The following is a 22460-nucleotide window of genomic DNA, read 5'->3' as shown; positions in this document are numbered from 1 at the left end:
CACGGAAACTATCTGGGCGGGGGGCGGGGAGAGAGAGAGAAAAAAAAAAGAAAAAACGCCATCGAATGGACCAATCAGAAGCGAGCGACGCCCGCCATCGACGTGCGTCCAAGGTTTGGCGACGTGTGCACGTCGGCCGGCCACGAGCGACGCAGCACTTAAAATTCATGGCTCGCGTCGATCATGTGATCGACGGCGCTCATCGACGCGAGAGCAAACGTGGAGGCATAAATTAGGCTTTAGTGAACACAGTTTTTTTGTTTTTGTTTTTTTTGTTTTTTTAAGTTGTTGTTGTTTTCCGCCTATCGTCCCAGACACATATCCACATGCATAGCCATGGTCTCCAAGCAGGAAGTCGATTTGCGCCGCCAAACAGTTGCCTTCACGGAAACTATCGGGGCGGGGAGAGAGAAAAAAAAGCAAAAAAAAAGCCGAGTACGCCATCGAACGGACCAATCACGAGCGAGCTACGCCGCGCCGTCTACGGCGTGCAAGGATTGGTGACGTGTGCACCGCAGCCGGCCACGAGCTACGCGGCACTTAAAATTCATGGCTCGCGTAGATCATGTGATAAACGCCGGTCATCAATGCGAGAGAAAACGTGGAAGCATAAATTAGGCTTTTGTCTTGCCCGAAGTTTGGGAGTAAAGTAATTGATTCTAAGAACCAGTGGTGTTCCCCCGAACACAATGAGTTGAAACTAGGAGGAGTATTTGTAATGCTGTTCAACATGGCTTTCTTGGCAGAGTTGTTGGGGATCAAGCACTTGTCTCATTTATTAAAGTGCAAAGCATTGTTTATATTGTGTTTTGTATACATTTTTGACTGATTTTATCTATTAATATAATCAAAAAATAACTATAGTCAAGTCATCTTTATTTATATAGCTGTCACATAGCGCTTTACAGGACACAACAGAACAAACAACATAAAACAGTAACAGCAATACAATCACAATTCAGATATTTATTTCCCTAAATGTACATGTTTACTAAAAACTGTAGGAATGATACATTACATATGCTTACTAGCACACTTGACCTAATTGTTTTAAAAGTTCAACCTTAGTCACGTTTGTAGTTGGATCTGTTACAGATACCTGCAGGAGAACAGAGTGGCCTGTGAAATGGGTCTCTATTACATTCTTCACATCGCCAAGCTGAGAAACAAGAATGCCTTACAAAGGTTGCTACCTGCCCTCGGTGAGAATCCACAATGTTTTTTTTTTTTAGAAGTAGAGAACTGTGGCACATGCCATTTCTTATTAAATTTGCAGTTCCTTCAAGGTACAAATGTTAGTTGAAATCTATAATGCTGACAGATGCAGACATCTGTCAATTGTTCCTTAGTTTATAGGTGACAATAATGGTAGAAAAGGTTTTAAGGCCTAGATACACCAATCCGACTCAGGAGTCGGACAGCGTTGGGCTGACAGCATGCAACGTCTGATCAGTGTATAAATTACTGGCAGAATGTCGAATCGAGTTGGAATACGACCAAATTTGACATGTTGAATCGGCGTTGGGGCATTTGATCACTGTGATATCACTGTGTGTTAGCTAGCAAAGCAGCGCACGGGAGAAGAAGAGGAAGTAACGAACGCGGATAAACAGTAGCCTACTCAACTCTCAACTTTATGGGTTTTCAGGACAGCACACATGAATATATAGTACCCCATAAAGAAGATATGATAATATTTTAGCATGATTTTGGCAAAAAGATTTGCAAAGTCGTTTAAAAAGTCTTTGTGTTTTGGAGGTTGATAAATGACAGCACAGCACAGTGACAGTTTGGCTGACTTTAAAGAAGGTGGCTTCAAAGCTGTTGATCGATTTGGTAAATAGACATGGTTTAAATCGTGGTTTACATTTAAATTTGTTTTTAACAATAGCTGCCTTTCCTCCATCTCGGCCCGACGTCCTCGGCGCGTCAAAGTAAACATAAACAGGCGGTATAATAATTCAATCATAGCGGTGGATTCACCGGCGACCGTCCAGGTTTCCAAAATAAACATTGTGTTTATCAATGACAGCGCGTTTAACAGCGCGATCCTTTTGGGAGAAGCGGGGTGCATGGCTCTTCCGTCCAGCGGTCTCGAGAAAGCTCCTAGAAGCTGGAGGTCGACACCACGTCCAAAACGCAACACGGCCGAAGCTTTTCAGGTAAGCCGACGATCGGTAACAGCCAGGAGTCGGCAGGGTCCAGGATACGCCACAACATGTGTTTGGGAACGAGCAGGGGACAAAGCTTGTTCCAGCGCCCGTTTTAGCTTCACCAGCTGGCCGCCGCGTTTACCCCGGGGCTGCTGCTTTCCCCGTGGAGGAAGCGCGGGAATGTCAGCCACAGGCGGAGGAGGCAACGTTTTCCTCCCAACCATGCTCGAACATTTGAACATACAATGTCTGTCTGGACAGAAGATCGGAAAGAGGACTTCGTCTCTTTGCTTCAAGAGAGACCAACATTGTATAATATTACCAGTGTTTTAAGTGGGGGAAAAAATAAGTGCCGGTAATCCTCAGTCACATGTAATATTCTGGCCACTCATGCTCAGTAATTAGGTTGCTACTAACAATTTTTTTCACTGAAAACACTTATCAATGAGTGTTTTACGCCAGGATCCCTGTGTGGGATAATGAGAGCCTAGCAAATTCATTGTTTGCATCAACCATTCAAAGTATATTATCTCAGTATCGTGAATGGTGACTTGCAGAAGTTAGGTTAATATTTAACAGCGATTGTATTTTTCTCGCGTGCTTTGCTTTCATTTCATTGTTGATGGTTCTGACAACATGATGATGGAGACCAATCTTGGAGTAGCAGTTGGAAAAATATCTTACAAAAGAACATTTACATCTGATGAAATCTGCATTTAGAGTTTCTCCCACACTTATTTCATACTTATTGGTACAACCGTACTCCACGCACTGTGGTATTTTTGCCGTACAAGAAGAAAATAAGCTTACTGTACGTGTGGCAACGCAGGATGGCCGCCGCCGGCTTCACTTCTTGCTTGGCATGAGCAGTCTGTTATTTTTTTATGTCCGTGCTGTGTCAACCTGCAAATCCACCGCAGTCTGACGATCTTTTTTGAAGCAACAAGACAAATGAAAAAGAAATGAGAGATAGCTGGAGTCAATGTATGTGACAGAACTGTGTAAAATCGCTTAAAGAAAATGGGATTTACATACAGGAAAACTGAAAAGAAACCATCATTGACGCTTAAACAAAAAAGAACAAGACTGCAATGGGCTAAGAAGAGGCAATCATGGACTGTGAATGACTGGATGAAGGTTATCTTCAGTGATGAGTCACAAATCTGCATTGGACAAGGTCATGACGCTGGAACTTTTGTTTAGTGCCGTTCCAGTTAGATTTACAAAGAGCACTGCCTAAAGAAAACATCAAAATTCCCACAGTCCTTGATAATATGGGGCTGCATGTCAGGCAAAGGCACTGGGGAGATGACTGTGGTTAAATCTTCAATAAATGCACGTTTACATTGACATTTTGGACAGCTTTCTTATCCCTTCAATTGAAAAAAATGTTTGGGGATGATGAAATCATTTTCTGAGATGACAGTGCATCAGGCCACAGAGCAAAAACTGTGAAAGCATTCCTTGGAGAAAGACGCATCCAGTCAATGTCATGGCTTGCAAACAGCCCAGATCTCAACCCAATTGAAAACCTATGGTGGAAATTGGAAAAAAAAAAAAAAAAAAAAATGGCCCACAGCAAGGCTCCGACCTGCTGCAATTAAAGAGAGTTGGCACCAGACTGATAAAGAATACTGTTTGTCACTCATCAAGTCCATACCTCAGAGACTGCAAGCTGTCATAAAAGCCAGAGGTGGTGCAACTAAATACTCGTGATGTGTTTTGATTGTTTTTTCTTTGTCTGTTTTTCATGATTCCATATTTTTTTTCCTCAGAATGGAGTGATTCCATATTTATTTCCCTGCACTTGCTTTATAAAAGTAACATTTACTGACCAGCACAATGTTTTTTTCTTCATTTCTTTTAGTGTTTCTGAAAGCCAAGATGTTGCACTTTGGAATGACCTTACGACCGTTTCATTTTTTTTTTTTTTTTTTTTTTTTTTTTTTTAAATCTGAGTTTGATCTATAGAATAAAACGTCTGAGTGAGTTCTCGTCCAAGACTGGTGATTCCATACTTTTTGCTAGGGGCAGTAATATTGGGGTCTGAGGAACTGAGCGATAAAATAAAAGGGTTCTTCAAAGCAGCACAGACCGTCCACGTTTTTTTTTTTTTTTTTTTTACTTGTTAAAAAATAGTGACCACCCTGCCACAAATCCACCAACCCGCCCCCTGACCTTATAATAACCACGTCCCCATGTCATGCCAAACTATGGCATGACATGGGGACGCGACTGGATCTAGCAGGTAGGATTTACTTTTATATACAATACTGTGCAAAAAGCTGGATGGTTTCATTCACGTTGGAGGACATCGTGAGAGAAAAAGTAACCGGTCCCGCCCCCGTAAAGAGGTTTCCGATTGCCTTTAGAAAGAATGACTGCCGCCGCCGATGGTATGGAGGGGAATTACTTCTTACGCATGCGTTGAAGGTTCATAATAGTTGGGGTCGGTGCGGAGTGTGTTTCCCGTATTTTCTGCACTACAAGGCGCACCTAAAAGCCTTCAATTTTTTCAAAAGCTGACCCTGCGCCTTATAATCCAGTGCGCCTTATATATGGATCAATATTGAACCGCAACAGGTCTCGCTGTCAAGACACTATCGGTGACCCTGCACGATCGGTGACGCACATGCGCAGAAGATACCGCCATCTTGGATCGCTAGCTAATACTAATACTTTACCTCAGGGAAAATAATAAAACAGCTGTTTATTCATTTTGGGAGTGAATGGAGTTGTCAGAAATCTGGTTTGTAATCTATTAATAAAGTTTGACTGACCTATCTGACTGTTTTGTTGATATTCCCTTTAGCGCAGCACCATCTAATGGATGCATAGTGTAACCTCAGCCTCTACTGTAGCGCCTTAATATATAGAAAAAGTTGTAAAACATGTAATTCATTGCCGGTGCGCCTTATAATGCCTTATAGTGCGGAAAATGCAGTACGTCTTTTTTTTTCTTTTTTTTTTTTCCCCGACGTGCTAACGTCTGGGCCGACGCCACAGGAGGTACGGCCGACGTCGGATTGGTGTATCTAGGCCTTTAAAATGATATCATGGTCTTATTTGCCACAAAACCTGGCATTTGAAAAGGGGTTTGTAGATTAACTTTTTTTAATCCCAACTGTTCTGTATGTCTTGAAAATGAAGTAAAACGTCGTCTGTTTTTGTTTCAGTGGAGACCTACAATGACATGGCTTTTGGTGACATTTTCCTGCACTTGCTTACTGGACACCTCACTCTGCTCTCTGATGAGTTTGGAGGGGAAGAATTTTGTTCGGTTGTTTTTGATGGTTTCCTACTGACTACTTTTTCCAGGTTTGCTGTTCTTACCTGATGATGAAATGTTGTCTTGTCTTGCTGTTGATTAGACCAGTTTCCCATTGAAAAAATCAACTTGATACCTTTTCTGGCAGCTATTTCTATATCCTTGACTTTGCACTGTGTTATATGTTTGTATTTTAAAGTAAAGAGAACGTCCACAGACACACTCTACGTATGCTGCTGCACCTGCACCACAAGGTGTTGCCTTCATATATGGAAACGTTGATGAAAACTCTGGAACCTCCTAAACAGGTTGGACTTAAATTCTCAGTCAATTTCTTATGAGTCGTAATCTGCCTTCGAGTTATGTAGGTGCCATTTGAGCTTGGCTCCTGAGAATGAGGTACTGTCCATCTGTGGGGCCATTAGAACAGAATTTAGGAATATTAATAGGTTTTTTTTTCTAATTTAAATGTGGTCTACTCTGTCTGTACCAATAAGGTGGTGTCTTTTAGCTTTTAACTCATTCACTGCCAGCCATTTTAGAAAATGTCAAAATCTTCAATACCCACACAATATTACGTTCAATAATTATATATAAACCGAATCTATCAAATGACAGAATAGAATAGAATAGAATACTTTTTGCCTCATCCCGTTCTTTTTATAATTGACAGTAGAAAAATGTAGGTTTGCCAAAATACAGCCATTTCTCCCATGGACTCTGAAACTGTGTTTATTTTGTGTAAAATGGGGCAATGATGTCATCTACCGATGGTTGGACATCAGTAAAGTTGTTTCCAAGTTTGACATTTACAGTGGAGCATAATCAGATTCTCCCCCATTATTCCCGCTCTAAAAAAATATATAATAAGTTAAAAAGCTCTCTAGTATTATGTTGTATACACTGTCATACATAAAAGACAAATATCCATTAGTGTTTGTGTGTGCATATTACTAATGGTTATATGCGTGTTTGAGTTGATAGACAAAATTCATGCAACAAAATAAATTGAAATACCAGATCAGTCTGTACCAATGAGCCCTGGACTTAGTCTGGCTCGGTTCACTACATTTTACCAAAGTGCCCTTAAGCCCGTACCTCACTGAGCGGTGCAGGCTTGTGAGTGCTGCTTTTTCGGCAGGCTTCCTTCAGTGTTGCAAAATGTAGCAAAGCCACTTGCCACACTTTCTCAAACCCACATAATCTCACATTTTTGAACATGTTAAAAAAATAATCTACATTTCTCACAATCGAATTTTGAACATGTTCAAAATTTCTCTGTGAATAAGAAAAATGGATTGAGAGTATAAAGAGGGTTTGAAAGAGTGTGGCAAGTGGCTTTACTACATTTTGCAACACTGAAAAAAGTTTTGCATCATTGAACGATGCTGGCCTAAAAAGCAACACTCAGTATGTGCGCGCACCTTCACAAGCTTGTGCCGCTCACCGAGATAAAGGCTTTAGGCTTTTGTCTACAGTGGCACCCTCTAGGGGTGTGCTCAAAAAATCGATACGGCAATATATCGTTGCGGGCCTCATTACAGTACACGTATCGATACGCAGGCGTCAGATTCGATATTTCTCATTTACTTTAAATAGGTAGTTAACGTTTGCCTTTGCAGCTTACATTGTACCTAAAAAAATAAAAAACAGCAGCGTTTTTGAAGTTAATTTCCTTCAATTAACGCAAAAATAGCTCACCAGTGATTGGACACTGTGTCTTGCTAAGAAAAATTAATGCAGAGGAAGAATATCAACATTTATTTACTTCTAAACTTAATGTGGCACATGTGTCTTAATAAACCAGTTTTCCTATATTTTGTTTAAAAAACGAAATAGAATGTGTTACATGAAAAAAATGCAGTTTTTATTTCTCAAATATTTCAAATAAGCACATTTTAGAGCTGTAATATTTTTACTCATATCGGCTCATGCCATTAATAAATTTTCCCGGTGTGTCTGTGAAAACTGCTCCTTGCTCTGCAGTGCGTACACATTTAGATGAGGCATGCCGCTTGGTGGTAAACCAGAAGAGCTACTAACAAAAACGTTTTTTTGTCATCCAGCATAATAAACATATCCTTTAGGTATACATATGACTGTTATTATAAAATGCAAGTAAATGAATGTGAAATATCAGAATAGGTATTGCCTTGAAGATCAAGTATTGGGATACATATGTATCACGATACGAATCGTATCGTGACCGCTGCATCGTGATACGTATTGTATCAGGGGTGGTGGTGGCAATACCCAGCCCTAGGCACCTCGAGGTTCAACGCTAACAGTTTTCCTTTATTTGGTCGACATTCACAATAAAATTGAGATCATTTCATTTGGAATAATGTTTTACAGAGTCCAAGCTCTGAGTCAATAAAAGGTCTAGCAATAATTTTTAGGAACATTTTAACATTTTGGTATAAGAATAGAGAATTGAGATGAATTGAGTGGTTGAATAAACAAAAGGTAAATGAAAACAGTAGAAAATGTATCCAATAAAAACAGCAAAGCATTTGTTCATGCATCTCACTTGCAACATTAACTGTCATACAACGTCAAGTCAATTTTATTTATATAGCCCTTAACTCATTCACTCCCAGCCATTTTCACTGAAACAACCCCCTTCGCTCCTGGCTGTTTTACTGGCTTTTGACTGGATTTGCAAGGCCCACAGAATATTGTGTAATTAGAGCTGTCAAACGATTACATATTTTTATCAGATTAATCACATCTTGGAATTTTGAGAAATCCCGATTAATCACTTAATTAAAAAGGCTTTTTTTTAAATCAACATTTAAAGAGCACCTCTTACATGTTAATTTTTTCAACATTTAACTCATTCACTGCCTTTGACAAGTATACTTGTCAATTGTATTTTTTAGAGCGGTGCTAAATGGGGGCGAATCTGAGCATGCTCCACTGTAAATATCAAACTTGGAAACAACTTTACTGATGCCCAACCACCGGTAGATGACATCATTGCCCCATTTTATAGGAAATAAACACAGTTTCAGAGTCCATGGGAGAAATGGCTGTATTTTGGCAAACCTACATTTTTCTGCTGTCAATTATAAAAGAACGGGACGGGACAAAAAGTAGGGAGTCTATTCTGTTATTTGGTAGATTCGGTTTATATATAATTATTGAATGTAATATCACGTGAGTATTGGAAATGTAAAAATTTTCTATAATGACTGGCAGTGAATGAGTTGTTATGAGGATGTCTTCATCATTTTTTGATCCAGTGCACACTCTCATCCTCCTAGTTTTCTAATCACTTAATAACTTGCATATTTAAAATTTAACAAAAATGACCCCTATAGTATGACATTAAACAAATGCTTCGGTTTACTAACTTCTTCAGTTCGCTAAAAGTCACATCATCCATGTGGAACACGTATTTCAAATACAGGTGCATATTTTTGTTTTGTCTTTTGCTCTAAATTAGCCCTCAGTATTGCTCCCAAGAAAATATAAGAAGGCTGTTGATGAGAAAGGTGTCTGTGTTTCTGATCTCGCTATGTAGTTTGGTCAGAGGTGTCAAATCCAGGTCCAGAAATTTTAAACCAAAAAAACCTTTGCTCAATTTGGCTTTAGCCACAGGTGCTTCTACTCAACCTGCAGGTTAACGAGCACCCCGGGAGCTCGTTGGTAGAAGCACCTGTAGCTAAAGCCAAACTGTGGCAGGGTTTTTACTTTCTGAGCCTGGATTTGCCACCTTTGAGTTTGGTTGCAAAATCTACCATCTGTTGCGGTGCAGCTGTCCCCTGAAAGAGTTGTGCTGTGGAAAGGTTGTTAGGCAGCGGTCCAATGGATCAGCGGGAAGCTCCATGTTGGGGTTTTGAATGCCGGACACATATAATAAACTGGAAGGACCAAACCAAAAATAAAAACAGTCACTCGTGTGTTAAACCCCACGATGACTAACACTTTATGTTCAGTCATCCACGTCTACTAGCACTGAAACATGTTGCATGTTTAAGTTTGAACTTCAAAATAGTTTGAACTTCGGGGGACATTATCTAACTACCAGTTTGCACAATCAAATTGTAATTGCATTTGAACTCTCCACCTGTAAACATTTTACATAGAGCCAAATCATACGCATGCAAGGAGAGACGTAAAAGGGGTGTGCAAAAATTAGGGCCCGACCGATATGCATTTTTTTTTAGGCCAAGGCCAATAACGACTTTTGGCAGAAAAAAAAAATACTGATTAATCTGTCGATTATTTAAAAAAAAGAAATATATTGCATAAAATTATCCCATTACCATTAAATTAACTAATTGTTCACACATTGGGGAGAATTTGTCCCATTGTGTAGTATTATCTTACCTGTGGGTATGTGTTCCCACAGCACTTGTGTGTGAGTATTCGTTATTTGAAGAAAAGCACTCTCGAAGTCGATGCTAACTTGCGAATAGCATTTGGATGGGATCCTCCCTTCTCTTTTAACAGTTGCACGAGGCTAGCAATGTTTTTAAAAACGAAGTATGTATTTAAACATACAGTGGATGTAGCTCTTATTGTCGTGTGTTTAGTTTTACAGTTAACTCTAACTGGGTTGTCATTAAACAGCTTAAACAGAATAACATACAGTACACTACACACTTGCTAGTTGCTAATGCTACACAAGCAGAATGGTGCTTTCAGGGTACTTTCAGGGTACTTTCACAGCATCGGAAACTTCCGTTTTCGTATAATAATAATCGGCCATTTTGCCTATTGTTTGGCCGGTGTTTGAAGGGCAATAAGCAGTCGATTAATTAGTCGGGCCCTAGCAAAAATTGCTGTACCTCTTAAGGTGGGGCTGTTGGGACAGTGACTTGCTTTAAGGGCACCTCAACAGTAGCCTAGATGCAGACTGTATGTTCAATTCCACTAAATGTGCTTGTTTGTTATCTGGGTTATTTGGCAAAAGGTTTTTAAACTAACCGAATGGAAACACAAAATAGTTTGCATTTTATTGCCTAATATGTGGTTCGTTATTGGCTGATATTTATAGAGCAGCGATCCCGTGAAGGAGCTCCACGGCCAACTCATCGAGAAGCTAGAGGCCCAGAAGAAGAGCCCTCCTATACCAGAGGAAGCTCCATCCCTTGATCTCAGCCTGCATCCTGTGAATGTTCCCACCACTGCATCTACCCCGACTACACCTCTTTGAGATAAAAGACACATGGAAACATTTGAATTGAGACTGAATGTAAATATAACTCTTATGTTGACTCAGAAATATCAGACTGGGTGTCTTAAATGTTTAGTCGTATAATCATTTATGAGGTTTGTTCGTATGGATGTCCCTGAGGTTTTGCAGTTTTTGAATAATGCTTTTGCCATTGTCTGCAGCTATTTTTTATATTTGAGGGAGAAACCTTAACTTTTTGAATACTTTACATCTAAAATGGTCTTCCATCTAAACTGGTCTATTTTCATAGAAAATAACAATTTTGTATTTGTGTTTTAGTAGTCACCAGTGCAAAAAAAAAAAAAAAGGATAAATTGCAACAAATCTTGAGAGCAATATGTAGTGATGGCAAAATCGAAACTGTGTTTTGGTACGCACCGAAACCCAGGCGGAATTAAAAAAAAAAAAAAAAAAACGCACACACACAGGCGGAACTTGTGATTCGAAAGGCGTTCCAAAATCTGTTTCAGAATCATGATGTCATGTTGCCTTTCGCCTTCCATTGCGCAACCCAGATGTCGGGGGGGGGGGGGGGGGGGGGGGGTCAGAGGCAGAGGCAGATGGACATATATAAAAGGAATACAACACTGTGTAAAAGTTAAATTCATTATTAGACTTGTAGTGTTATTTCCGTCAGTATTTTAATATGGTACAAAAACACATGAAGCATTTATCAAATTAACCAAAAATATTATGGACACATTGTTTACATTGTACGAAAAACTGTATGCAAAACAAAAAGGTAACAGTGTTTTTATTAATGTGAGCCATTTTCAATTAAGATACATTGAATTAATTAAGTAATCATCAGAGAGGCAAATTACATGTATTTTGCTCAAAGCACAGTAACTGTTTGCTCCCAAATACTTGTGAAGTCACATATTACGTTTCGGTTCATGGGACTAGATTGGTTGAAAGAAAATATTACTCAATGACTTCTAAATTAAATATGAAAGTAATATTAAAGTGTGAATATATATATATTTTTTTATTTCAGGTTAAAAACTTATGCTTTGTTTTCACTATGCCTATGATTGAGATCTTTCAAAGTTTTTAACCCCAAATTATTTTTCTTATACTGTAAGTTTTATTTACTAACTTTAGTAATCTTTAAAATTTCAACGTTTATTTCCGTACTTTGTAGGTGTGTTTAGTTCTTTTTGGGGTTTTTTGTTTTGTTTTTTGCTTTAAAATATTGTACTTCTAATTCTGTAAAGCAGACCGAATTTCCTTGTGCATGATTTTACCGTAAATATCTCCACTTTCTTTTCATTACTGTCAATTTAAATTAGTCTTAAATGATGCACCTTGAGTGAGATGTTTCATATTCATAATATTAAATCCATATTGAGTTTTATATGATTTTTAGACTGTCACTGTCTGCTTCACAAATTGATTTTTTTTTTTCTGTAAACTAACTGAATTAATTTACACTCACGTCTCCAGTAGATGTCGCTCCACACGTGCTTTCAATACTCGTGCTGTTTCCTATACATGGGTGGAGAGTTAGTATCAATTATATTATCATCATGCACTGACGGCAACCATAAGTGAATGATCTTGTAAGTTTCTGATTACGGCAAATGTGATAGTAATGTTGGTCTCATCAGAGCATTGGAGTCATTAAGTTATGCTTAGAAACGATTATCTATTTCAAAGTCAAATTAAAAATAAGCCAAGAATCAGCAACAATAAGCTCATTTGTACTTCTATACATATTTTAAGGGGGTAGAGGTTATTCAGGTTTTTCTTTCCCATATTTATCTCTATTATGGCATCCATTACAATTACAGTACATGCCAATTGGCAGCTGTGTAGATTAGATGAGTGATGACAGTCAATATTTAATTTCCTTACTGTTTTTTTTTGTAACTTTATTGCAATTTATATAACAAACATTGGCAACAGTAAAGTTTTTCTTTGCATGTATCAAAACATAGGGAAATTGCCAGAAGGAACATCGTGTATGGATCCATCAATAAAAATATACATATATACACAAGCATCAATCAGAAAGAATTACAGAAATATGACTCCCCCTCCCCCCAAAAAAAGTACACAAGGGGGGGGAAACAATTCGGCCTTAGACTCTACAAAATTAAGTAGGGAATTCTTACACTCGCATTTTTTTGTACTTTGGTATATTTTACTCACGTCAGAGATTTCAAATATGAACTGCAACACTGCTATACTGTTTGATTGTGATATTCCAGAATTGGCCACCAGATGTCGCTGTGGAGAGATGTTTGGAACGTTCCAAAATAGCGATTATTTTTCTGAATCAATTGTTCCAAAAGATTTGATCGTTTCAATGTTTCATTTCTGCCATCCCTAAAGATCAGATGCAAGCTCGAGTCCTTAAAAGACACACAAATGGCAGCCAACTCCTCCAACTACCCCACCAGCTTTGTTCCTTGTTCCGGAAACGAAAAACGACTTCCAGGATTGCTCTTGATAACATGCTAGAAGAAGCGTCCTAGCCAATTTAGCAGCCGTAGCGACACCCCGGACTTGGAGTGAAAGTGCAGCACATTTTCCAAAGTGTCTATTGTGAGTGATGCGCACAAGTATGAGACTCCGCCGTATCGTCTGTACCGTCTCTTCACGCTTGCACAAATAAGAAAACCTTGCGTTGAATCCGTTTGCCATACTTTGCCGCACTCAAGCGACTTTACATAGTTGTACAAATACAGTACGAAAACAGCCGATGTTTGAGTGGGTGACACGAGCATGCAGTGACGTGAACAAAGGGAGGGGCTTGGAAGGGGTTGGATCGCACAGGTGACCGTCGCAGTCTTGTTGGATATGAACAAACATGGGGAAAATTGATGCATTTGAAATAACTTTTGACAACAGGAAAGAACTTTACAGGCCTGGCGAGGCTATCACGGGAATCGTGACTATCAAGGTGGACCAAAAGCTACCCTGTAAAGGTAAGCGTTAGTTAACAGGTCAATTACGCTGGTTTTCCTTGTTGTAATCTAGAGGGGGAAAAACAGCGGCGGCGTCAAACAAGGAAGTGAAACCACTTCAATTATCAGGTTTGACCAGAACATACTTTTTGTTGTTGTTCAGGGTCTTACTGAAAATTTATATATACTACAAACATACATTTTATATTCAATCCGAAATACAGACCAGTTAATCTCAATGAATGTTAATATTAATATTGTATTTGGGGTAAGTTTGTTTTGGTCCATTTTAACTGCATTGATGACAATTAACTGTTTTTCTTAATGTTCACTTATTGCATCATTTTGTGATGGATTTAGTCATTCTTTTTCATACCAATATTCTAATTGTAATTTGCAGCCATCAGGGTGAACTGCAATGGTTTCTGTGGCATCACCAATAAAGTAAATGACACAACATGGACAGTGGAGGAACAGTACTTCAACAATACAGTGTCTGTTGCAGACAAAGGTATGTTTGGTCCCACCCACACCACCATTATTCTTATCATTATTATTATTATTATTATTATTATTATTTTGAAGTTATTGTAGACATTATTTGTGGGTATACCAGTCCACATATTTGAAGACAAGATAGAACATATATAATCAAATGTTATGTAGGTAATTTAAGTTGTCTACTCTATACAATAGATCTTTTCCTTTTCCATTTCCCCAGCACTGAATGAACCTATAACGCTGAGTCTCTGTTTTGATGCTCATGTCTTGTATTTCTCTCTGTTTTGTACAGGAACTCTAAAACAAGGTCAACATACTTTTCCTTTCAAGTTTCTTATTCCAGGTAAAAGCATAAACCTTTCTCTAAGTTGTGTAACACTGATACAGGTTATGGGGTTTGTGTGGTCCTCTCTGGCTTCAAAATGGCTTGCCCTATTCTGGTTGTTGATCAGATCAACCCGCCAATCTCTTGACAAAATGAAATGGACATTTTATGTAATATCAACTATTCACTCCTAATGAGTTTAGAACCGCTACTAGTGACTTTTCTTGCTGAGGGCCTGTCAAGACTGTTTGTGGGTGCATGATCTTCAAAGCAACAACTCCACACATCTTCGGAAACGGCTGTTTACGTGTTCAAGTCCATCTTGTAATAATGTTTAGAACATGCATTTTACATGGCAAAGGGGACTATGAAGGCGGTAACCCCACAAAACAATAAATAAAATGGGTTGGGATGAAAGCCTGGAAAAGCATCACAAAGACAAGTGCACAAATGTTTGCGGATGTTAATGGTCCACAGGTGTGGACTGCTGGCAGGCGAGTCTATTACTCACAGTCTTTTTATTTTTTATTTTATTTTTTTATTTTTTATTTTTTACAAAGCCGAGCTGTCGTATGCGCTGCGGCTGTTCAATACATTGCGGGGGCGGGGGTGGGGGGCACATTTCCTTTCCTTTCCTTTGAACAATATTCAAGAAGTGTTTTTGGAACTTAAGACACCAAGTTGAAGATTTGTTGGTAGGAATTATTTCCCATTCTTGCTTAATTTACAACTTCAGTTATTAACAGTCCGGCTGGGTCCTCGTTGTCATGTTATGCGTGAGTGTAAAACTTTGACAGCTTGCAAAGGGTATAAATAATTTTGAACATGCCTCATGTTGTTCAAATGCAAATAACAGCTGGGAAATATTTTTTTTCCCGTAGTGATGCCTCTTGTACAACTTCCAGTTATCTTCTAGGAGACATCTTGTGTCATTTCCAATCCAAGAAAAAAATTGCTGGTTGAGTACAAGTAACTTTAAATCAAAATTTGCCGGGGGTATGATAATTTTGGGCTTGACTCTATGTATTACAGCCAATCCACCAGCTGATATTGATATGGCAAAATTGGGAATATTTGAAAGCAATGAAACGTTTTCGTTTGACTAAAGTTTCGTATTGCAAGCAGGGCTTAGGGAATGGATCACTGTTAGAGAAATAGCGACATGTTGGCACAGAATTTAATGAGTAGTTTGACCCCTCTCACAACTCTTTTAAAAAATTAAAAAATAAAAAGTGACTTGTGACAATATCTACGGAGCCCCTAAGGCAGTGCTTCTCAAATAGTGGGGCAGAGGGGCGCTAGGGTCCATCAAGGGGGGCGCGTTTGACCTCGGGGAACATGCTTTTTTTTTTTTTTTTTTTTTTTTTACTGACCTAGAATAAAGTGCAATTGCACCCCCACTACATTAGGGGGCAGTGGAACTGTCATTATTGGCAGAGTGTGCGCAGGGAGCATTCACTCGGTGGTGTAGGGGTTTTGTTTGTACTGAGCATGCGCGCTTTGCACACAGCAAAAAAAATCAGCACACATTATTTGATATATTTTTGTTTTGCAGGATAAAGGTTTTTTTTTTTTTTAATATTGTGCTCCTGAGTTAATGTTGGTGATCAGTTTGAATGTATTATTTTTTATTGATTTTATGTAATTTTATTTTTCCGTATCATATGGTTTGACATGGTCAGTCAAAAAATGTTTATAGTTTAAGGATTTAATTTTATTTTTGAATTTCAGATGCACTTTACATCATTTCTGTTACAGTTAATAAAGCTATTCTTTGTTGTAAGTTAATCCATATTTCTTTCTTTTTTAATTCTCTTATATATTAATACGGATACAGTGTTATGCAGAGGTGTGCTTATAACAATTTTATAGACAAATGCCGGGGGGAGGGAGGGCGCGAGATGTTTTCTTCTTACTGGGGGAGGGGGGGCATGACAGAAAATAATTGAGAAGCACTGCCTTAAGATGACATGGTAGAAAAAAAAATGCGTTCCCTCGCAAAACATTTTTGCGTTCTGTCGCAACGATTTGCGAGGGAACGCAATTTTTGCGAGAGAACGCATTGCTTGTTTTTTTTTCGTCTACCATGTCACCTTAGGTGCTCCATAAACTCATCTTCCATGTGACCAAAGATTGCGTTCCCTCACAAAAAAAAAAAAAAATCACAAAACAAACATGTTTTGTGAGGGAACGCAAAGTATTCCCCCCCCACCCCCCAACCCCCCCCCCCCACCCCCCCCCCCCCCCCTACAATGTCACCTTAGGGGCTAGTGGCAGATTTTCACCCATCCACCCCTGTCTGTGATTTGCCATTTCAAATGTGAATTTTGTGTTGTGCTAAATATTGAATAATTATTCAAGTTACTGCTTCTATTAGTTTGAATACATCACAGTACCATTCTAAAGCAATATGTTCACCCCCCCCCCCCAGATTCTGCGCCAACATCATTTGAAGGCAACTATGGTAGGATAGTCTACCGAATAAGAGCTTTTGTTGACACGCCACGTTTTACCAAAGATTACAGCGCAGAGAAAGCATTCTACCTGTTGGACCCCCTCAACTTAAACACAATTCCAGACATATGGGTGAGCCATTAACTGTATTTATTTTGATTTATGAATGCACTGTTTGGACAATATTGGGGAATTTGGCTTTCATTTAGGTGACGACATACATGCAGCTGGGTAGCTCCACAGACAGGTCATCCTTTAGACTTGACTTCAGTTTCTTATCCTTTATTTAACCAAGTTAAAAAAACAAAGAAGTCTAATTGAAATGATAATCTTTTTCTGAAGAGAGATGTGGGCAGTGAATATACACCTTTACAGTACAGTATTTAGAGATATGAGCACAGCTTAATTTCCAAAAATATTTTGTCGACTTACTATAGCGACCTGTCTCTATGCAGGGTCCCTGCTCTTCTTCAGTGATCCAGGATTTCAGCTACATGCTATTAAAAACCGGCACAGTGATGCTGAAAGCCCAGATTGACAAGAAGGGTTACACACCAGGCCAGATTATTCAGCTGTCAACTGCCATCCACAATAAATCGGAGAAGAATACAAGTAACATAAGTGCCTCCCTGATGCAGGTAAACCTTCCTCTAATTGCATCAAATCCTCTCAAGTCCCATTTTCACCAATCTGTGCAGTTTATGTCATGAAACAATTTACAGGAATATACACTGATCATGCAAGTGATCCAAGTTACCCAAAGGGGTCGGGTTCAGAGTAGGCTGGGAGCAGCCAAGGGCGGAGACCTTAGCGGACCGATCCCCAGCTACAGAAGCTGGTTCTTAGGACATGGAACGTCACCTCTCTGGCAGGAAAAGAGCCCGAGCTGGTGTGTGAGGCCGAGAAGTTCCGACTAGACATAGTCAGAGTCGCCTCCACACACAGCTTGGGCTCTGGTACCAGTCCTCTCGAAAGGGGTTGGACTCTCTTCCACTCTGGAGTTTCCCATGGTGAGAGGCGCAGAGCAGGTGTGGGCATATATTGCCCCCCCGGCTCGGCGCCAGTACGTTGGGGTTCACCCTGGTAGACAAGAGGGTAGCCTCCCTCCGTCTTCGGGTGGGGGGGCGGGTCCTGACTGTTGTTTGTGCAAGAGAGAATATTACAAGGCCGCTTCTGTCAAAATTTGATGGATGACATTCTTAATTAGATTAGGGGGGTCATGTGTGGGTCATGACCCCTCCCTAATGAAGATTAATGACCCTTTAATGACTTCCAGATGTCATATAATGAGGGTTAATGACCTTTAATGACTTCCTGATGTCATTTAATGAGGGTTAATGACCCTTAATGACTTCCTGATGTCATTTAATGAAGATTAATGACCATTTAATGACTTCCAGATGTCATATAATGAGGGTTAATGACCCTTAATGACTTCCTGATGTCATTTAATGAAGATTAATGACCCTTAATGACTTCCAGATGTCATTTAATGAAGATTAATGACCCTTTAATGACTTCCAGATGTCGTATAATGAGGGTTAATGACCTTTAATGACTTCCAGATGTCATATAATGAGGGTTAATGACCTTTAATGACTTCCAGATGTCATTTAATGAGGGTTAATGACCTTTAATGACTTCCGGATGTCGTTTAATGAGGATGAATGACCTTTAATGACTTCCGGATGTCGTATAATGAAGATGAATGACCTTTAATGACTTCCGGATGTCGTTTAATGAAGATGAATGACCTTTAATGACTTCCAGGTGTTATATAATGAAGATGAATGACCCTTAATGACTTCCTGATGTCATTTAATGAAGATTAATGACCCCTTAATGAAGATGGATGATGTGTAGGTGGTGTTCCTACCTGTTTTTGCAGATATCATGGCTGACCCGGGTTCAAATGCTAATTGTTTGGTTAACTTCCGGTGCACGCCCCCTAGATTGAGTGAATAATAATGAGATTGAATGACGTGATCGGAGGGAGTGGTTTAGTATGGGTAAAAAGGATATAACAAGCGCTTCAACAGTCCGATAGAGCTACAGCGAGGATGGCGGGGAAAATCAATGTAATCAGCGAGACAAATGTTTCAGTGCAGATGGGACGCACTGGGACCGACTCGATTTTGGATGCGCCGCGTAAGAAGCAGATGTTTTTGCGACGTATTCAGAAACCCCCCGCAGAGTCTTTGGAGGAAATATGGTCTTTGGATCCATCTGCCTCATGGGGATACCGCTTCCTTTACGAGATAGGTGAGCTGTGTCTGTATTTTAGCATGGACGGTGTTGAAAATACATCACCTAGTGGCTATGGGACTCTAAACTCTAATGACTGCGGTATATTAAATCAACTGGAACCTCGAGTGTTGAAAGAATGTATGAAGTCGTCTGAACCATGGAATGTTTTAACATTTACATGGGTCTCGAGGACAACGCCTACAGGTCGTTGGTTTTTTAAGGTGAAAATTGATTCTAACAACCTGATAGAGACTGGTGATCGCACAAATCAGAATGAACTGTTTTTTACTTTGGAAGCATTTAACACTGAATGTGGTGTTTTTTTGAGGGTTTTGACCCTACCGTTGGCTGAATGGAATGAGAGGATGGATGCGCACTCTGAAAAAATCTCCACCCTCTTTTTGGACAGCCGGCATTGGCGAAACATTGTGGGTGTAAGGAAGGCGTTGACGTTTGAGTAGTCAACGCCCCTATGAACCGCCTACTCTGACGTCATAAGCCAACCCCCCTCAAGGACAGCCCCCCTACCACTTAGACAATGGGAAAATACGCCTCTTTACAACAAATCCCTCCCATATAACCGCCCCTATGTAATATAAGAGCAGGAGTCTCCAGCCGGACTACACTTTGCCTGAAAAAGCCAACGACGACAACGATGCCTCCTACCAGACAGAGTTCCAGACGCCTGGCAACATCGTGGACGCCTCTGGGTGCCCGGAGTGTGGTGCCTCCGGTGGAAGGATCGCGGCTTAAAGTCTCAAAAGGTACGCAGACAGAGAGCTCTGACTTTGAGGAGGGAAAGGACGTTGAGGCAGCCGCGACCCACCTTGAGCGAGAGCAGTTGGACTGTTCCCAGTACCCCGCGACTGCCGACGAGAACACCCATCCGCCGGAGAACTCTCAAGAAGTGCAGCTGACCGATGAGTACATTGCCTCACTGGAGTATTCACAACTGCTGATGACTCCTGAGGAACTCAATACCCGGCACGAACACCTACCTCCTCAGCAGCCTCAGGAGTCTCAGCAGCAGCAGCCTCAGCAGCAACTAACCTCTGACGGGGACGTTGTGGAGGGGTGCCCGCCAACAGCTTTGCCTTCACCTACAAACCTTGACAAGGACTGGGACCTTGTCTGGAACGGGCCCCCGGACAGTTGGCTGTGTCGGGATTAGAGGTGGGAATCTTGGGGCACCTCACGATTCGATTGCGATTACGATTTAGAGGCTACGATTCGATTATAAAACGATTATTGATTTCCCCCCCAGGCAGCAGAAAAAAAACAATGTATTTTGGTGCTTTTAATGTTTCGTACATTAGTTACAAAAATAGTACAAAAGTCCTCTCAGGCCTAAACAAACTACTATTTCAGTATCAAGTTAACAGTTCAAAACAGTAAATAAAATACTCAAGTCCTCATTCTGTAACAACAGCTTTTAAGTATATTCAGTCTTCAACAGAATAAAACATAGCATTGAGCAAAAATATATTATTTTTATCCACTCAAAAGTGCACTGAGGTATAAATGAAAGACAATGTGAACTACTACTTCAATACAAATGCCTAAAAAAAAAAAAAGTGCTTTCCTGCTTTTTAAGTTGTGTAAAGATGAACATGTAAACATTAAAGTTTCTCAGAGGTACAAAAAAAACCAAAAAAAACCTCAAGTGCTTTTCTGCTTTTTAACTTGTGTAAACATGAACGTGTAAACATTAATGGGATCGTTCGGCTTTTTTAACATGAATCTCAATTTGATCCTCACCTCCCGTGTGTGCGATCAGCACTGACTTCGGCGTTGGACGAGAGGAAAATAGTCCACCAAGCTGGCTGGGGTCTCGGAAATAAAGCGTTTTTCTTCTAAAAACTTTTTGTTTTCAAAAGCGTGATACATTTACACCACAATACTCTTTTCTGAATAAAGTCAGACGCCATTACCGCCAGCCACTACTTTTCTGTTCGTTCGTTCGTATCACTGCGCGGCGCCCTGTAGAACGCTAACCGACGCACTGCAGCCAGCTAGCTGATACTTCCGCCTCAAGTTGTTTGCCTTTTCGGAGCAGGTCTGATCTCACGAAGAGGTGGGTTGGTCAGCTCAGCCATGCTTGTTGTTGTTTTGAATCTCGAGGCGTGAGTTGTGGATGTGTAATCTCGGTCCGTCCCAAAAAGCGTCCCGAAGACCGCGCGCGCTACTGCGTTTCAGTTCCGCGTACTTTTCGCTCCGGTCACTTTAGTTTCGCTTCCCTTGGCATATTTATATAATCGGAATTTGGACGTTTGTGAATCGTTCTCGATTGTTCCACGGCCGAATCGTGAATAATCTAAGAATCGGAAATTTTGCACACCTCTAGTCGGGATAAGACAATACAACTGTATAAAACAGACTATAGGACATCTCCTCAATCAAGTTATAGTTAAATACAGTAGAGATGAATGTAATGGCTGTTTAATCAACCATCCCAGCCAGAGGCAGCACCAGTGTCTAGAAATAGACGATGATGAGTATTTTAAGAAACATTATCATCGTGTGATAGCATTGTTGTGCACGCCTAAATTCCTCCCCAGCATTCATTACATGTTGAACTTGCTTCATCTGACTACCGACATTAAGAAGGTCAAGACAGCGGCCGAGATTGTCCTGCTAGATCTCGAACAAGAGAAGAAGATACTCGAACAAGCTCGAGCAACTGGACGCCCTTGAAGGCCCCGGATCGCTGTCGAACGACCTCAAGACTCTGCTGGACAAGTACTACAATTCTAAATAGAGACACACGATGGGGAATATCTTCAGAAAATTGTTGTTTCGATATTACGGTTTGTGTAATTGGGCGGACATTCTGGAGAGAACCATTCTACATACTTCTGACCGAGACGGACGAATTGACAAAATGTTGTTGATTATGCAAAAAGTCAGATCATTGTCTCATTCGCTATTTCATGTATCTTGGGATTGTTTTGTCAGACGTGTTGTGAACGAGAGTCATTTGGGTTTGGCCAATACAATTAAAGCCATTCTGGATGCATGGTGTGATGACGTGGGTGTAGGTCACCTGGTAACAATTTTGACTCGGTTTGTTGATTCTGCAAAATACTGTCTAGAAAATAACTACCCTTTAGACTTACCTGTTGAATTAAAAGAATTTCAAACCGTCGTTGAATTAAAAGTTAGTCCCTATGTCTTATCCCGAGTCCTTGAGTATATTAATTCTTAGTATTGCCTTTTAGCATTATGCATGTAATCATTTTTACTATTGTGTATGATTATACTATGGAAATCATGTAATAAACCAAAAAAAAATAAAAGAAGTCATGTCTGTGTGAATTTATCAATAAATAATCGTTGCATATATCATTTAAATTCATTTTCTGATGATGATGGCTGAGAGGAAGTGTATGGAGAAGCTTTACTACGATGCCTCACA

The 22460-nt window shown here is 40.0% G+C and overlaps 2 protein-coding genes and 1 long non-coding RNA gene across 8 annotated transcripts in view; 2 read left to right on the top strand and 1 right to left on the bottom strand.

Moving 5' to 3' along the window:
- nelfb (negative elongation factor complex member B) overlaps positions 1 to 10675 on the top strand; it is a 33230-nt gene extending 22555 nt beyond the window's left edge. The window contains exons 10-13 of the mRNA XM_077521906.1: positions 1096 to 1202; positions 5330 to 5471; positions 5621 to 5729; positions 10427 to 10675. Coding sequence (XP_077378032.1) covers positions 1096 to 1202; positions 5330 to 5471; positions 5621 to 5729; positions 10427 to 10585 — 517 coding nt within the window. The 3' untranslated portion in view covers positions 10586 to 10675. The remainder of the gene's footprint in view (positions 1 to 1095; positions 1203 to 5329; positions 5472 to 5620; positions 5730 to 10426) is intronic.
- On the bottom strand, positions 919 to 13293 carry LOC144019101 (uncharacterized). Of its 2 annotated transcripts, XR_013283597.1 has the most exons (4): positions 12761 to 13293; positions 12045 to 12094; positions 2964 to 3082; positions 919 to 2406 (listed from the first exon to the last, which is right to left on the bottom strand). It is a non-coding gene; the product is annotated as an uncharacterized LOC144019101 (long non-coding RNA). The 2 variants fall into 2 exon arrangements; XR_013283598.1 differs by lacking the exon at positions 12045 to 12094.
- arrdc1a (arrestin domain containing 1a) overlaps positions 13170 to 22460 on the top strand; it is a 40205-nt gene continuing 30914 nt past the window's right edge. For 2 of the 5 annotated variants that reach the window (XM_077521914.1, XM_077521913.1), the window contains exons 1-6: positions 13176 to 13387; positions 13463 to 13539; positions 13919 to 14029; positions 14312 to 14362; positions 16776 to 16930; positions 17254 to 17436. In XM_077521914.1, the coding sequence (XP_077378040.1) occupies positions 13314 to 13387; positions 13463 to 13539; positions 13919 to 14029; positions 14312 to 14362; positions 16776 to 16930; positions 17254 to 17436 (651 nt within the window). In that variant the 5' untranslated portion in view covers positions 13176 to 13313. Of the gene's footprint in view, positions 13540 to 13918; positions 14030 to 14311; positions 14363 to 16775; positions 16931 to 17253; positions 17437 to 22460 lie in introns of all 5 variants that reach the window. The other 3 variants (XM_077521918.1, XM_077521916.1, XM_077521917.1) reach the window with 3 other exon arrangements.

This window comes from Festucalex cinctus, chromosome 5, assembly GCF_051991245.1.
Source record: "Festucalex cinctus isolate MCC-2025b chromosome 5, RoL_Fcin_1.0, whole genome shotgun sequence".
Taxonomy (NCBI): Eukaryota; Metazoa; Chordata; class Actinopteri; order Syngnathiformes; family Syngnathidae; genus Festucalex; species Festucalex cinctus.
This window is presented reverse-complemented; position numbering and strand designations above follow the sequence as displayed.